The following is a 17,669-nucleotide window of genomic DNA, read 5'->3' as shown; positions in this document are numbered from 1 at the left end:
GAGGGCAGAAGATTTGAAATACCTGGTAAGTGAGCTCCTTCAGCCTTCGTTCATACTTGCGAGCACCTTTCAGTGACTCTATTCCTCGTTTCTGCTCGGCATCAAGCTCGTTTTCTAACTCATTAATCTGAAACACAGTATCATGGTGAAGACAGCAAGCTGCCAAGAACGGCTGCTGATCCTGCTGTAGGATCCTGGGAACCAGGGTTCTGTGGACTGACTGCAGAGAAAGTGGCAGTGCAGGGCAGCTTCCTGCAGCTGCTTCTTGGGGCTAGGCTAGCTAAAAACTGGTCACCATGCTATGTTAGTAGTGACGTAGTGTGTGGATCCATAGTTATTTATAGGAGGAACTTAGCTGTGCATACCTGGGGCATTTATAATCAAAATTAGGCTTAAGTCTGTGAGAGAAGAGGAAACTGAAACAGGGAGGGGAAAGTTTTGTCAATATTCATCAGGTAAATGGGGAAAATCTGTTTCATTTGTAATCTTCAAGTCTAGCCCACCCTCCTGATTACAACCTCCCACAGCTCCATGCCTCTTCTGCAGTATATATAAGTCAAACCTGGACAACAGTGCTTTTGTTTCAGTGGGGGTATTTCCTTTCAAAACCAAGAGCCCCTGATCCCCAGTCAGTTGTGTTGTATTTTGGAACAGAAAGAGTTGAAGAGCTCAATAAGTGGGTCAGGCAAGTGGTCCATCTAGTCCAATGCTCTGCCTCTGGGAGTGGCAGCAGCATATACTATTTAGGGACAGAGTGGAAACCTGGCCACTGTCTACTCCCCTCACATTGTCCAGCTTCCACAGTCATTCGATTAGACCTGTAAAGTAGCATATCTACCTGTTCCCTTAAGTACGTCTACAAACCTGCTGATTTCTAATCCCTTTTTGAACCTTCTACCAGCTGCCTCTATAGCCTCCCATGGCAGCGGGTTCCAGAATTTCACTGACCACTCTGTGAAGTACTTCCTTTTGTTTCTTTTAAACTGATCTCCAGGTGAAGATGTCCTCATATTGTGCATTTTGATGAACAACCATTCAGAATACATCTTGGTCACTGCTGTCATAATTCTGTTAACTCTGATCGCATCCCCCTCAGCCATCTCCTCTCCAAACTGAAGGGTCCTAGCCTTGTTTGTCTCTCCTCCTCATAAGGCTCCAGCCACTCAGCTGGCATTCCCTGGGTGCTTCTCTACCTGCCAGGTCCTTCTTGAGTTGCAGAGACCAGAACTGCATGTGGTACATTTAATATAGTAGCAAGTGATGCTCTCTGTCTTGTTCTCAGTGCCTTTCCTAATGAAGCCCAAATTTTTTTCTCTTTTGTGTTTTTGCTTCTACTGCACATTGAACTAACAGTTTCTGAGGCCTGTCATGGATGAGACTGAGATCTCCTGGCTGAGCTGTAATTGCCAGTTCCAAGTTCATCCCCAAGTAAGTATGTTTTAAATTATTTTTCCTTCGATAAGTTACCATATATGTCTACCCTGCTGTTCATCTGCCACCATTTCTGCCCACTTAGTTTTTATGAGGTCATTCTCAAGTTCCTCACCCACAGTGCAATGTTTGTCTACTCAGTATGACTCTCATCAAACCTGCTGGAGATACCTAGAGTTGTCCCCGTTGTTACCTTCCCAAGAGGTTCCAGCAACCAAGGGACCACTCAGGAAGGTGACTTAGCCTACCCTAGTCTTCACCATACCCTCGCCTCTAGTTTCTGGAGTTGCTTCTTTCCACCCTTCAGTGCCAGCTGCTCAGCTTCATCCAGGCGGAGCTGCAGGTCTTTCACCGTCTGTTCCAGATTCCTCTTCATCCTCTCCAGGTGGGCGCTGGTGTCCTGCTCCTTCTTCAGCTCTTCTGCCATCATGGCCGCCTGGTTGTAATGCACAGTTGTGTTAAGAATATGCCTCCCTGTCCCTGGCAGTTCTGTGCTCTCCCCGGGAGCAATGCCCAGCTTCAGGTTGCTGTATGGCTCTCCACATTCTCAGTCAGTGCCAATGGCTGTGCTAAGGGTCTGTCATAGAAAAAGGATCACTGTTTCTCACTATTTGTATTTCTGAAACTGCTCTGCCTGGGAGAACAGGCAGGGTTGGTGACAAGAAAAAAATAATTAAGGCATGCAAATGACTCAGTACCAAAGTTTCATTTTTTAACAGTCAGTGGAAATGAAGGGCATCTTGAAGTATCACCAGCTAGCACTCTGCATCTCTGGGCTGCCAAATGATTTTGAATATCTGGCCTAAGACTCCTAAGCAGTTTTTGCCAATGAAATGACCCTGAGTATCTCGAGCTACAATTGAAAGTTTGTGCCTGCTGAGCTCTTCAGAACCTGGGATGGATAGCTGTCATCAATGTGACAGAGCAGAGAGGGTACAGGGGAACCTGCAGCACTGCCACTGGTGGGCAACCAGAACTAGACACAGCACTTCAGGCCCAGGTGCACCATGACTTGATGCAATCGTGTAACTGTTTTCTGTTTAATTTTCTTGTACCTTTCCTAGATAGTCCTAAGATTTGTTTCTTCTGATGCTGTGGAACTGTAGTCCTGTTGAAATGACACATTTCTATTCTCTCTTTTCATTTCTTACATGTCTAGGATTCGTATAGAAGCATGCATGATTTTAGTCTTAATTTCTGCTTCTCTGTGCTGTGTCTAAACAGGACTTGGTTCAGACAACGCTTTTCCTATTACAATTTTTCCACCATCTGTTCTATCCTGTCTATTACATTTATCCTGGAAGCAAAAGTGAATGTAGGTATGGGAAGGGGGAGACAGGATGCCTCTTCAATAGCAGAATATGAGCAGAGGACCTAGACTGAAGGGCTCTTCCATGGCAAGCAGTAGGGCAGAGGCTGTGTGAGGCCCATATGGGAGGGATTGGGATATTTTCTGTTCCTGTGTTGAAGAACTGGTTCTCTTCCATCTGACTGATGCCTTTCTGAAGTGTAAAAGTGACTGCAGTAGTATCAGATGGAAGGGAGGCAAGCAAGAGGACTCACGTCTGTGATCGCTTTCTTTGCTTTCTCCTCTGCATTTCTGGCTTCCTGAATGCTGTCTTCAACTTCATTCTGTAAATGAGTAATTTCCACTTCCAGTCTCTTCTTGGTGTTGAGGAGGCTTGTGTTCTGTTGGGACAGACCGAAGACAGGTCATTCCCACCCCATTTCATGCCACTCCCACATGCCTGTTGTAAAGGAGATACCAAATACCTGTGAGTGAAGAAGCTGCACTCTCTCACTGGCATCCATAAGCTCCTGCTCAGAAACTTTCCGGGCTCGCTCTGTCTGCTCCATAGCAGCTCGCATCTCCTCCATTTCTGTTGTCACCAGATTGTTCCTACGCTCTACCATAGCAAGCTGCTCCTTCAGGTCATCATTCTCCCTCAAAGCATCATCCAAATGGAGCTGGGAATCCTTTGGAAGTGAAAGCACAGTGAGACTCAGGGGCAAGCGGAGTGAGTGGCAAAGACCTGTAGGACAGTAGCGCTTGTGGTCCCTACCTTGAGTTGCCCTTGCACAGTTTTGAGGTGCTTCTGTGTCTCTGCTACCTGACAGTTGGCATGGCTCAGCTGTATTTCCATATCATTCAGATCTCCCTCCATCTTCTTTTTCAGCCTCAAAGCATCATTTCTGCTTCTGATCTCAGCATCCAGCGTGGTCTGCATAGACTCTAATACCCTCTGGTGATTCCTCTTCAGCTGTTGAATTTCCTCATCTTTCTCTGCACTCCTTCTGTCAACATCTGACTTCACCTGGTTCAGCTCCAGCTGAACACGTAAGATTTTTCCCTCTTCATGTTCTAAAGAGCCCTAGCAGGGTTGAAATAATATAATTTGTCTCTGTAGTGTCCATTACTTGGAAATGTCCATGCAGAATTTTGACACTTTGCAGCCAGTAATGCAGATATATTTGCCTTACTGTGGACCTTTAGAAAAGGCCTAGCACTGAAAATGCTGACTGTTGTTTCCATACATAAAAGTCATTATACCTCAGCTGGGTATTAATCAGTAATTTAGGAATAAATCTCCTTAGGAAAATGCCTCCAGTACCACAAGGTCTGGTCACTGAGGGCTATGTTGACATTGCAGAGATAACAGCACGTGAAAACATAAAACAGGACAGCCAAGCCCCGTGCTCAGAAGCAGCTTGCCTTCTCTTGCATCTACATGCTGAATACTGCTTAGGGGCTCTGCACTTAGTCCTACCCCAGTAACTTTGGGGGCATTCCCCTTCCATACAGCCTTTTCCCTCTGATACTCATACTATCTGCTTCAGATGCCTGGGAGTTAAAGGTTGTAATGAACCCTGAGGCTGGGTCTTTACAACCAATGGACAAAGATAAGCACATGCAGAGAATGAAACAGTTGATGTAGCCTTGGCATCCCTTTTAAGAACAGACCCTCCAGACATGCCCATTTCTCCTTTTTGATTCTACAGTGAGGCTATGGCCACTTAACTCTTGCTCCTACTGCCTGCCCATCTAGTGAGGTTTAAAGATTAGAGATGTGTCAGTTGTTTTTTACTTCTTTTTCTACCCAAGGGGAGTTATAGAGAAAATAAGGTGAGGCTCTTCTTGGTGGTGGACAGCAAAAAGACAAAAGGCAACAGTTAAAAGTTGATACAAGGGCAATTCTGACTGCATATAAGGGTAAAAATATTTTCACATGAGAATGATGCCGCACTGGGAAAGGTTGTCCAGCAATACATGGAATCTCCATGCTTGGAAATTATAAAGACCAATTAGATAAGGCTTTGACCAGCCTAATGTAACTCTGAAGTTAGCCCTGCTTTGAGCAGGAGGTTGAACTAAAGACCTCCAGAGGTCCTTTCCAACCTAAGTTAATTCTGTGTCTCTGTGATTATGCTATGCCCTAGGTATACCATGGGCAGCTCCGTGAAATGCTCTTAAAAGACATTTTGTGGAGACTCAGATGTGGTCATACAGAAGTAATAAAAGCTTTTCTAAGAGACAGTCAGGCCAGATAGGGAACAAAAGGCAGAACCCAGACAAGAGGGAACTGAAGGAGCTTCAATCTGTCATGGATTAGGAAAAAAGATAGATTTAAAGTTATGAAGAGCTGAGGGATAGCCGAAGACAGTAAGGAAGACTGTGAAATCATGGAATTTTGGGCCTGGTATGCAGCCTGTGTCAGCAAAGCGTGTCAATGTAACAGTGGCACTCCCAAGATTCAGCTGATCCCCAGCAACCACTCCATATCCTGTGAACTAAGTCCTCATTGAATGTCTTACTGCCTCCCATTCATTGAAAGTGGAGGAACTGAAGAAATATGATCTTAATTCTCTTCAACATTCAAGTTTCTTTGAACAGGAGGTGACATGAAGAATTTAAGTATGGATTAGACCTGCTCTGAAAACATCCTTGATTAATTTGACTAGAAAACAAAAATTGGCAGAGCTTTGAAATACAAATGACCTTTCTTCAGCCTTTCACAGGAGCAATTTCAAACAGGTATTGCAGAATGAACTCAATTTTGGTCTGGGACTGAGTTTTTTTTGTGCATGATAGCACAGCAAGGAATGCTGTGTTGGTATGGGAGAGAAGCAGTCCCTATGCTAGTTGGTCTGCTTGTGCTTTCATACTGCACCTTTGTGACAGTATCAGGATAAACAGGAATATATAATCTCCAAATTTTCTCCATTCACATTCTCTCTAAAAACAAGCTCTCTTACTGAGGACACTTGCCTCTGCTTCTTCTAATGCTGCTTGAAGGTCACACTTTTCTTGCTCAATTTGCTTCTTTGCTTTCTCCAGTCCATGATTAGCTTTTCCAGATTCAGCAATCTGTTCAGCCAAATCAGAAATTTCCTCTGCAACACAGAAAACACACACTCAACTAATCTTAGATAAAGTTGTCAATGGCTCCTGCAGTTGCTGTTTGGCAATGGGAGTGACAGAAGAGATAATAATGTAATGTGATGCAGCAATGAGGAGAAATAATAGGTCTTGTCTCATGTTCAATCGTTATTTCTGATTACCTGCTATTTCCAGTTAAGTGTGCAATTTGGAAATGAGAGGGACCGACTGGAGTGAGCTCAGAGAATAATGTGGACTTCCTCTGGATAGTGAAATTACGTCTCCAGAGACAGTCCTATTTGTTCTCTTTATCCTCAGATACACTGCAGGGATCATTCAGCTCACAAAAAGGAACTGAGTTGCATTTCCTTTATACAGTTGGTTTGCTTATTAAATGCCAATCCATTGTGCGACAGCTGCATGGTCCTCCAATAATCAGGTGACAGACAACAGCCCTCCAGATTTTTCCTAATGGCAGTGACTGAAGTAATCTGAAAAAAGATGAGTATCTGTTTTCGTCATTACTTCTGTTCATTCAGTTAATTTGGTCCCTATCCATGAATGGGATTATGATGGTGTAATGGAGGGGGAATATCATGAAGAAACAGGATGCTGGAATGAGCTGTAGGCGTGTGCAGGTGACTTTGTGATGGGCTGAACAGGAAAGAAAGGTGCGTAATGTGAGCTTTGTGGGAAAATCATAAAGAACAAACCCTGCAAAGAGGCAGAGTTTCTGATACCCCAGAAACATGGAAGCATCTTAGGACTCATGGTGGATCTCAGCTGAAAGAAATCTGAACTTACGCTGGAGGTTCTTGTTCTCCCGTCTGATAGTTTCAGCCTGGTCAAGCATTTCTTCATAGGCATTCTTCATCCGGAAGATCTCAGTGCTAAGAGAGCGAGACTCCTTCTGGGCAGCTTCCAGCTCCGCCTGACTCTCCTGGTACTTCTGCTTCCATTCAGCCAGGACCTGGAGTGACAGGAGCACAAGAATGACCCATTCTGCAACACTACTGTCTCTGCATGTTTATAGCACAAGAACCCAAGAGGCATGGCCTGTCTTACAATCTTTAGCTTTGGATTATTCTCTGCTTGTGACAATTCACTGTGACATATAATCTGGCTGTTTTGGTGGACACTACTTAAATTACCCTCTTCGACCAGCGCTAGTGCATACCCCAAACTCTCAGGCAGGAGTTTGGTTTGACACCATCCTGGGCAAAATGTGGTTAGTCTGAATAAGGCTGTGTGAGCCTTTTTATTATTGCAGGAGCTAGTGATGTTGCACTCTGCCCTCCAAGAAAGATCATGTTCTACTGATTGTCTCTGGATTTTGATACCACAGCCCTGCAGGGCATCTTTTTTAGCATTTTCATCTAATTCAATCACACAAGGCTGGGCCAAGGCACAGGGCTGTGCAACTTGGTCAAACAGTGTTTATTCTTTTAAATGTTGTTAAAGTCAGTGAAGGCTGGAACTGTAAAGGAGTCTGAGGCTCTGCCTAACCTTAATACAAGGCTGGCAGACTAGCACCAGGTGAAAGTCAGGGCTTGTTAACTTGCATGTGAATACTTGCTCAGTCTTCTTGATCAAAGGCTAGATAGGTATCCTCCCAATCTCCCTTGCAAAGACTTCATGCTTTTTAAAACTATCAGAAAGTTACTTTATTGTTTACTGTGGTCATCTGGGGTGACTCACACTGTGGCATTGTCATTACTATATGTCCTGTTATGTGCTCCTTACCGTAGCTTTGCTTTGGATAAAATGTAATTTATCTTACTGTGAGTGTAGAGCTGTGATAATTTCAGAATTTGGCCTGGCCTATCAAATGTCTAACGATGTTCAGATCTGGCAGGCTCTTTGAATGAACCTTGTCAAAATTCTTCTGCTTTTTATCAAATGCTGCACAGGCTGCGTTCGACCTCTCCATGTCAATCATGAGGTCATCCACTTCCCCCTGCAGCCTCTGCTTTGTCTTCTCCAGTGAAGAACACTTTGAGTTGACAGCCTCAATCTGCTCCTCTGACTCCTGCAGGCGCTGAGCAAGCTTCTTTCTGCAGGATGAGACATTCAGCACTGAGAGAAGGAAAATTCTGACATTCTTAGAAAACGGGAAGGAAGGGAGTTTGGCATGGAAGAGATGAGCAGAGAGAGCAATGTAGAAAGCTGTGATGGTGTGAAGAGAGAGCATCGATAGGAGCCTGGAATGACACAGCACACTGTAGTGGTGCATAGGCTGCAAGAATACTTACCCAAGGTATGGACTATACCAATATGGAGAGGAACCAGAAACACACTTTCAATATTGGCAGTATAAAGAATGTGATTTTGTATACTACTATGATTAACACCATAGTTAATGCACTGGAATTCTCCTTTCTGTAGACACTCCCAAGCCTTCTCCTTTAAACCTCTACTCGCTCCCCTTTTCACTCCTAACACATTACAAAGCACAATGCTCTGCATATTTCCATTACAAGCATATTCTGGTTTCCTCCAGTTCCTTCTCACATTTATACTTAAATATCCTTCTGCTTGCTCCAGACCATCCCTCCACTTACTTGGCCTCCTCCAGCTCCTCCGTGCGCTGAATAGCGTCCGTCTCATATTTGGTTCTCCACTGGGCCACTTTGCTGTTGGCCTTGGACAGGGCACGCTGCAGCTCCCCCTTGGCTTCCTGCTCCTCCTCGTATTGCTCCCGGAGCAAGTCACAGTCGTGGCGAGCAGACTGCAAGGCGTGGGCCAGGGCGTTCTTGGCCTGGGTCGTTAAAATTATACAAAGTGTCAAAACATTAACAATTTGTGACTGGATTTTTTTACTGTATTTTGATAAAAACTCCACATCTCACTGTCCATGTGCCACAGTTGGAGCAAAGTGAGTAACACTAGGGACTCTGTCTTTCAGACTTGGTGTTATTAAACAAGATCAGGCGCTTGTCCATCTTGTCTAGGATACTGCCTCTCAAACACAACTGCACCAAGTGCTTCAGGCAAAGACACAAGAAATCCAGCAACAGACAAGGTGGGAATTAACTCTCAAGAAGTTTCCACATAAGCTTTTCAGGTAGAGCTTGGTATTTATCTGAAGGTGGAAGAAACTTTAAACTGTTTTGTCATATCTAACCCTGAGTATGCCTGCACTCCTGCTCTCTCTCCTTTTTTTTGGCTGCTGTTGTTTTCATTGCCTCAGGGATTTCCTGTAGCAGTGAGATGTGCACACAAAGCTATTTTCGTTCACTTCTCTCATGTTTTTGAACTTCAGAGAAGGACTTAAACTGTCTTCCTTATTTAATTTCTAACGTCTCTTCTTTGTGTTACACTCCAAGGCAAAGTTCAAAAGATTCACTGTTCTGATGTCTCCCACCTTTCTCCAAGGATAAATCTCATTTATTGTTTTAGCTCACTGATTTATTTTATGATTTGTTGGTCCAAATTAAAATAAGTCACCTTATGTTCTTCCTCTAGTTGCCTCTTCAGCTCTTCAGTCTGCTGAGTGAAAGCATGTTTACCTCGAGTCAACTGAGAAATCAAGGACTCCTTCTCCTCCAGTTGCCGAGCAAGTTCACCTAACAAGAAAGCATTTATTTTTTTTAGATAGAGATGCAAGACATAAAACATACGAATGAGAAGAGCTAGCTATATGAAAAGTGATTACAAGATATAATGTGGTAAAATGGAGAGTAGCGATTTCATTCCCACCAGTAGGAGAAAGCTATCAAAAAGAACTGTTGTGCTGGCATCAAAGGAAAGGGGATGATCTGACCACACACATTCATTTTGATTGACAGTGCTTATTTTGGTTTGGTTTTATGTTTCCTTGGGTGGATTTTCTATGGCTGCCACCAGGAGGAAATTCTACAGTCTGAGTTTTGTTCGGATCACCCAGTGATGAATATATTACAAAATAAACAGGCATTCAGACAGCATAGTTAAGTACTTGGCACAGGACTATTACATTTCATCTAGGGACACACCATTCTCAGTCTGGAGACGTGTTTTCTGCGTGTTCAGATCGTTAATTAGCCGCATATGTTCATCATCTTTGGTTCTAACTTCACTGAACTGGTCTTCGAGAGCTCGGCACATCTTTTCCAGATTGCTCTGTTAAGAGATAGAAATCACATCCTTCAGCTCATCTAATTTTTCAGAAGAACAATGGTAGTGATGAGAAACATTTCTTCCTGTGCAGCAACCTTGGCTTTGGAGACGGACTCCATGTTACTGGCCAAGTCATCAATCTCCATCTTCAGCTCGCTCTTCTCCTTCTCCAGCTTCTGCTTCACGCGTTGCAGGTTGTCGATCTGCTCCCCCAGCTCCGCTGTGCTGTCCGCATGCTTCTTCCGCAGGGCGGCAGCCGTGGCTTCATGCTGCAGCGTGGCCTCTTCGAGGTCACGGCGCATCTTCTGAAATTCCGCCTCGCGCTTCTTGTTCATATCAATCTGAGCTGCGGTAGCTCCTCCTGCTTCTTCCAGGCGCTCGCTGATCTCCTCTAGCTCCCTCGAGAGGTCAGCTCGCTGCTTTTCAGTCTTCGCACGGATTGCGCGTTCAGCCTCAATTTCTTCCTCCAATTCCTCTGTTCGAGCCTGTGAAAGTGAATTGGTTAAATGAGGACTTCTGAATAGACAGATTTGAAATTATCATTAAGAAATAAAAAGTGAACATTCACATCCATTTGCGTAGAGAGTGAAGCACCACTAGAAGTTTCACTTCTTGTGCAATTTCACTTCAGTTATGTCCTAGGACGAGCAATATTCAGTTTTGAAACAACAGTGAATGTAAAATCTGATATTTCATTTTATGTTATAGCTCAGAATGGATTTAATGTGTTGTGAAATATCTAGCATTGCACTTTTCTAAGAAATAGGGGATGTGTCACTGGAAAATGTAAAGGGATGTGAGTTTCTTAGAAATTTCCCAAAGGTCGGTCCAAAGCAAAGCATGTCCTCCATCAGCAAACGACATGGGACGAACCTTGAGATGACCAACAATGGGATAGCAGCACTGAAGAGAACTGTCTTCCTGGCTCTGCGTTTAGAAGGTAATCTCTGTCCTGATCATGACAGATTATGTCATATTCTATTGTTTTCTTAGAAAAGTAATTCTCAGTGGCTTCACTACTGTTATAACTCAGATTCTGATCCATTTTCAAAGCCTGCCACAAGCTTCACTTAAGAAATTTCTTACATAGTTATATATGATTAGAAGTCAGAGTTTCTGTGAAAGTGCCCTGAGATAGGAACAGCCCACAGAGTCCCTGTTAACTGTTTTATTCATGTGTAGGAAAATATTTTTGTAGAACAGTCTAAGAATAAATATCAATTAATTCTAAGGAACATGTGCTAGGCTACTGAAAATATCAATAACTCTTAGACTTTACCTGAAGTTCCTTAATTTTCTTTTGCAGCTGAGAACTTTGAGCCTGCTCATCTTCAATTTTACTTTGCAACTGGCTAATTTCAAAATCCTTTCTGTTAAAGAACAAGAATTCAATATGGTTAAGATACAATTTGAATTTTAGAATTCAGAGCATAAAAAGTCATTGCAATACTTTTTTAGCCTGTCATCCATCTGTTGCTTATCGTTTTCCAGATCCATGATGGAATCCTGAGACATTTTCAGATCTCCGTCCAGTTTTCTCTTTGCTCTTTCAAGGTCCATTCGGAGTTTCTTCTCTTGTTCCAGAGATCCTTCAAGCTAAAACACATCAAACATACTTTGAAAGACATAAATTATACTTTGAAAGTAACTACTCTTGATTTAAAAATCTAACTAGAATTGGAAGTTGATGAATAGAGAAAACAATCAGATCCTGTATACATTTCTCAGCTCCTACTGTGCTACCCTTTCACTGCAAGATCAGAGCTGCCATTATGATTTGGTTTCAGATATTAAGCTGTCCACAGCTTGGCTGTGCACAGTTGAAATGCAAGTATTTGAAAAATACAGAAATGAAAATTTTCCAGTGTCTGCAGTTCCTAGCATAGAGACTGCTAAATATTGGCAAACTCCCAGTGTTCATAACTTCCTGCAGTATATCCACACTGCACAGTAAGAGACCACAAATAACTCTGCAGTAAACTTCAAACAGCCACAGACACACTGCTCCAGCTAATTGATTAAAATGGGGCACGAAATTCTACAATGCTGAAATAGCCAGTGATGAACATAGGTTAGATAGACAGGGAAGGATGAAAGATGTACTGTGTTGCACAATACCCTGTCAACTGGCAATGATTTGTTTGCTGAAATTATTGGAGCTGGCTTGGCTGCTTTAGGTGTTCCTTATACTCCCAACTACAGATTTCTAGTCTCTTCTAATCTGCCAGAGCATCAAAGCACAACCCAAAACCTTTTTCTTACATCATCCACTTGCTGCTCCAGTTTGGTCTTGGTTTTGGTGAGTGTGCTAACTTTGTCTTCCTCAACTTGCAAGTCATCCAGTGTCTGCTGGTGGGCTTCCTGGAGAGCTTTTTTCTCCTTAGTAAGTTTAGCAATATTTTCATCCAGAGCTGCCATCTCTTCAGTAAGATTCTTAACCTGTTAGACAGCCAGCATCCATACTGTGAGGGGATGCCTTGAGAAATGACAGACTGAGAACACAGTGAGTGCACCCTTGCAAAATCTTGCATGGATGTAGTAAAAATGCTCTCCACAGAAAGTCTGTATTGGTCATGATAAGGGTAATAACTGTCATGCCTGCCAGTCACACCTCTCTGGTCCTGCAATAGTAGGAATTCTTGCTTTAGTTGTTTTTGACTACCAGCCCTATCATGCTGAATTCTATAGTGGAACTCATGCTAGATCTTCACTAGCCTCTGCAGTCTTTTCCTACTGGGATTTACAAAAGGCGTCTGAGTTGCTCTTGATCAGAAAATGTATTTGCTGTATGTGATATATTTGCTAGGCAAACAGCTGTAAATTCTCAGTGAGATTCTCTAAAAAAAATATTATCAAGTGCCAAGCATAACCAAAGTTATGTTAAGTTGTCCATAAAAGTGAAAGGAACACGATAACATGACAAAGAACCTTATGCCCTTGGAACAGGTGATCATGAATATAAGGCAGGAACTTCTGATGGGGCTGCTGGACATACCAGCTCTGTTAGCTTTACATTGGAAACTTATTCCTTGTACTTCAATGGAGCATTGTACACCAGCAACCTTATCTCAAACACATCAGGTGCTGTGCATTAGCCTGCCTGACCCTTGCTTCCCATTTGTCTGATTTGGATGGGAAAGCCTGACAATAGAGATAAGGAAATTCCACTCTGCTAAGTGCTATGTGGCCCTGATATCTGATAAGACTCTCCCCCATCTGTCCTAATACTCAGGACCAGCTAGATTTCTTCTAAGCATTAGTATAGAAATGTCCAACATATCTTGTAATGTAATTGCAAATTTATGATTCAGTATTGTTCTCAGTGATGGCAGTGAAGGGAACCTCAAGGCTGTCAAAAAAATGAGTTAATGACCACCTAATGCAGACCCTCCTTGCTACACTGACAGTCTGAACCTAAGATGTCAGGAAGAACTCTCATTGTATCGTCAAGTCAATAGAAGGAAAGGATGTCCATCCTAGCGGAGACCTAGGCTTCTTAAATATAAAAGAATTATAAGAAAATATTTGACATCTGCAAAATCAGTTTTTCTTCAATACATGTGAGAAAGAACCAGCATAGCTGTTCTGTGCTGAGCTCCTCACAAGCATGCTAGTCCTCCATTATCCACAGGACACACAGGTATACTGGTTCCTTATGATTGCAAATAGCCAAATATGGAAATTCTCTATCAAGCACCATAACAACCTCTTAACTCTTTTTGAACTGTCGGAGAAAATATATTTTTCCTAAGAGGAAGTTATAATTAAAAAAACCTCATTTCTGTCACAGGTGATTAAGTGGCAATACATCTCTCCTATGCCTTAGGCACTTATCACTGCCATTCAGAGCCCTTAGGAATGACTGCAACTTTCCACAAAACTGAAAACTGTCTGGGGAAGAATAATCCCCTGATTCCTCTGTCACCTTGTTCTCTGTTGCATGCTTCTCCTTTTCCACTTTGGCCAGAGTCAGTTCAAGATCATCAATATCTTTCTTCAGCTCAGAGCACTCATCTTCAAGTTTTCTTTTCTTTGCTGTCAGTTCAGCATTTGTCTCCTCTTCATCCTCCATTCTTTCAGTTAGTTCTTTAATTTTAGCTTCCAGCTGGATTTTACTTTTGATGAGTCCTTCACATCTCTCTTCAGCATCAGCTAGATTTTCACTCTCCTGTCAGAACATATTAAAGGCCCATTATGTTTATCATAAAAATGACAAAAGGCAACGTATGTTGTTCAAGCGCCATCTCCAGGAAATTATTTGCACAAGTCAGAGCAATGATCCTATGTAAATCACAGTGATGCACACAATTTGATCATGAGGAAATTGTCCTGCTCAGTCACAGCTAGGAAGGTGGACCATAATCCCATGGTAGAGACACTTCCTTTCGGCTGGTCAGGTGTTTTGACTACAATACCGTGCAATAGGCTCACAGGGTCCAGTCTTAACAATGAACCCGCAAGGAATCAGTGAGATAAATAGGTGGGCAGCAAACTGGATTTCACGGAAGCATGATCCTAGATGATTTGTAAAGCAAATAGCATTTCAAAGTCATTTTTCACAGTGTTGGATATATTAGATGATTCTGTCTTTAATAACCTCCTCCAATTCTAATGACAGAGGTCAGACTGTCTCTCCACAAACTTCTTCTCCCACTTTATTTACATGAGGCTAACCTTACTCCCATCATTCTCTAACTCCTCTCTCAGCCAAGACACGGTCAAGCTCAACCTAAATTGTAGCCTGCAACTTTTACTATCACTAACATTTTGAGATGCATGATTATCAGATAAAATTTTGTCTAAATTAACACTACTGTGATGTATTCTAGGCAGAATACCAGAAAAGGTATCTGTTGCCTCTGAGAAGAGTTATGGCTGAAAGCCATCACTGCAGTAACAAAATATGATATGTTTAGTTGTCTCTCAGATTCTGACTGAAACCCATAGTGTACTGAAAATCATGGCTAGGGAATGTGCATCTTCTGAGGACAAACTTGGAGAAGATGGTGCTTGAGGAATCTTTCAAGCAGGGTTGATAGAAATTCCCTCAGGAAAATGGGGCTTAGGGAAAAGACAGGAAGGACTCTTCCAGTACTGAAACAATGTGAAACTGGGAGTTGAGAAAGAATCAGACAATACACTTGAGGGCAATGATCATATCTTATGAGTTCTTTTATGTTCTAAAATGTGAAATCTGAGTGCTTTGAAAGGCATCTTAACCTGGAAGTTAGTTAACCTAGTTAAACCTGAGCTTCTTGGGAGTTTTTGGCTTACCATCCATGAAGGGGTTAAAGTGAAGCCTCAAATGCTTGTAAACTAGGTGGGTTCTGGAGAACAGAGCATTAAGCACCAAGAAGGGTACAAAGAAACTCAGAAAACTGGGTGAGGTTAAGTTGAAGTTCTGAAGAAGGATTCAGGTAATGAATCTGATCTTCAGCATGCACAGTTACATCCTCAGTGCTTGAAACAATACAGGACTATTGTTGAAACCCAACTGGTTTGAAAGCACATGGAAACAAGTGACTGGTCCACTTGCACCAGACTGCCCTTGGCCATGTAATATCTTATTACATTTTAAAAAACCTGGCAGTACTCCTGTCTTTGCAATTTCAGTCTCTGCTGAGCAGTATTCCAGAGAAAAGCATGAGTCTTTGTTCCACAGTTTCAGTTCTCTCTCTGACAGAAAAGCACCCCTGCCCTGGCTCCATATTATGATGGTCAGCCGATGTGGAAAAGGCCTATATTTCCTCCAGAATCAGATACCATTGCTAGGAGCACATTATATGTACTGTGGAACATCCGCTTCTTCCACTGGTAATCGCTTAATAGTGGAGTGGGTTTGCATGGGAGCCCTGTCAGAATTTCCTGTATTCCTACTGCTGGTAATGTTTTATATGTTTGTACTCACTTTGATTAGATATAAGTGACAAGACTAGATACAAAGCATTGGAGAATCTGGCCCTGTTACATGTCTGTTTATGAAGGACAATGGAAAAGAGAAGGGGAAGAGCAGCAGAATAATAGGAAGTGAGGTGAATCTGAAAATGGAGGTTACTCACAGATTGAACCTGAAGCTGCAGGTCATTTTTCTCTTGCAACAGAGTCACCATTTTCTCCTCCAACTCCTTCCTCTTTGACTCAGACTTTGCAAGCTCTTCCTTGGTTTTCTCAAACTCCTCCTTCATGTTGGCCATCTCCTTCTCAGATTCTGCACTCTTCAGCAAGGGCTTCATCTTGAAGTACAGCTTCATCCAGGGCCAGTGCTTGACATTCATGAATGCTCTAACATTGTATTGAATAATATAAATGGATTCTCTGGAAACACGTGAAAACAGAGTTTATGAGGCTGGTGAGACTAGGGCTAGAAATAGACTCTGATTATTGGTCATTAGCGTTTTCCTCAACAACCTTTTGCATGGGACTTTTTTCCTCACCTCCCTTGCTGTTACTAAAGAGTCATTTCTAGGCCCTTGATTGCAGAATGGCTGGTCAGTAGCATGAACAATAACTATGTGTGGATATAAGAGGAAGAAATACTGCAAACCAGACAAACTTCTTTGGCATGTTGCCTGGGAATCAGACTTTCCTCAGTCTCAAAGAAGTGCAACTGCTCAGGTGAATACCAGAGTGGAAGCTGTCATCCTTGAAGTACTGCTGCTGAGACTACAAATCTGGGAGTTACTGTCAATTATGGAAACAGCAACTTGATGCTTCTTGGGTCACTCAAAATAGCAAATATCATATTAGAAATTATTAAGACAGAAACTGAAAGCAAAAATGAAATCTTTTTATGGTGCTGAATGCAAAAGGGTGTTGTTGATGCCCATAGTTCAAGGAGAGACTAGACAATTCCTTGCAGAGAAATCCATGAAGAGTTACTGAATTCTTAGAAACTATCTCTGGCTCAGGAAGCCCCTGAGCTAAATACATACTTAGGAGTAATACAAATGAAAGCAGCTGGTTGGCAGAGCATCCTATACATTTATGCAATCCTTGCTCCCCCTAAAGCTTTCACTTGTCAACAACATTTGAGAAAGTTTTCTTGGCTCACCCAGTGCTGCCACTCCTACACTCTAAATTTTGCATGATTCATCCCATCTCGAAGGGAGAGACCTGAAATAGGAAGGGGATCTGGGATGACTGAAAGTACGGAGTACCTTCTCTGTACAAGTTAGAATTGTTTTATCTTAGATGATGGAGCCATGAAAGAAAACTAAAGAGAAGGGGAGCAGAAAGTGATTATATGCCATTCCTTACAAAACCAATGTGATCCAATGAAATTATAAGACAATATATTCAAAACAGACAAACCTTAGCACTTGTTCAGTTAGCTATCTCTGTCACAGGGTTCTTTAAAGGTTGAAAATGGTAAGTGCATTCCTGGAGAAAAGGTTCACTGTTAAATACTAAATATCATGGTCCAGCTGCATGGTCCAATTGCTAAATAGCCATTGCCAGAATTTGGGAAGCTGTAACAAGGAAACACTTAGTTTGTGCTTGCTGTTTCTCTAGTCTTTCTAAGGGTCTTTCCTGAGAGAATTTTTTGCCTGAGACAGTATACAGCATTGCTGGACTTTTCATCTGACACAGTATGATTGTTAGTATTATATTACCTTCTTTCGTTCATCTTTTTAAATTCAGTTCTCATGAGGTACCCTCTGCACATAGCTTGTGTATGAGTGATGAGGCTCACAAGCTTCTCATCTCTCATCTCTTCTAGGAGTCCCAGGAGACCTGCCTTGAAGAACACCTGGAACGTAAA

At 42.4% G+C, this 17,669-nt stretch overlaps 1 protein-coding gene across 1 annotated transcript in view; it reads right to left on the bottom strand.

Moving 5' to 3' along the window:
• The window catches only part of LOC104340068 (myosin-4), a 35,397-nt gene that overhangs the window by 1,231 nt on the left and 16,497 nt on the right, over nt 1-17,669 (bottom strand). The window contains exons 19-36 of the mRNA XM_086473548.1: nt 17,521-17,657; nt 15,967-16,222; nt 13,833-14,075; nt 12,170-12,346; nt 11,358-11,503; nt 11,187-11,277; nt 10,003-10,392; nt 9,784-9,910; nt 9,257-9,375; nt 8,371-8,567; nt 7,680-7,863; nt 6,614-6,779; nt 5,699-5,823; nt 3,495-3,803; nt 3,205-3,408; nt 2,995-3,120; nt 1,697-1,867; nt 23-127 (exon numbers count right to left, since the gene is read on the bottom strand). Coding sequence (XP_086329674.1) covers nt 23-127; nt 1,697-1,867; nt 2,995-3,120; nt 3,205-3,408; nt 3,495-3,803; nt 5,699-5,823; nt 6,614-6,779; nt 7,680-7,863; nt 8,371-8,567; nt 9,257-9,375; nt 9,784-9,910; nt 10,003-10,392; nt 11,187-11,277; nt 11,358-11,503; nt 12,170-12,346; nt 13,833-14,075; nt 15,967-16,222; nt 17,521-17,657 — 3,273 coding nt within the window. The remainder of the gene's footprint in view (nt 1-22; nt 128-1,696; nt 1,868-2,994; nt 3,121-3,204; nt 3,409-3,494; nt 3,804-5,698; nt 5,824-6,613; nt 6,780-7,679; nt 7,864-8,370; nt 8,568-9,256; nt 9,376-9,783; nt 9,911-10,002; nt 10,393-11,186; nt 11,278-11,357; nt 11,504-12,169; nt 12,347-13,832; nt 14,076-15,966; nt 16,223-17,520; nt 17,658-17,669) is intronic.

This window comes from Leptosomus discolor, chromosome 15, assembly GCF_034619465.1.
Source record: "Leptosomus discolor isolate bLepDis1 chromosome 15, bLepDis1.hap2, whole genome shotgun sequence".
Taxonomy (NCBI): domain Eukaryota; kingdom Metazoa; phylum Chordata; class Aves; order Leptosomiformes; family Leptosomidae; genus Leptosomus; species Leptosomus discolor.
This window is presented reverse-complemented; position numbering and strand designations above follow the sequence as displayed.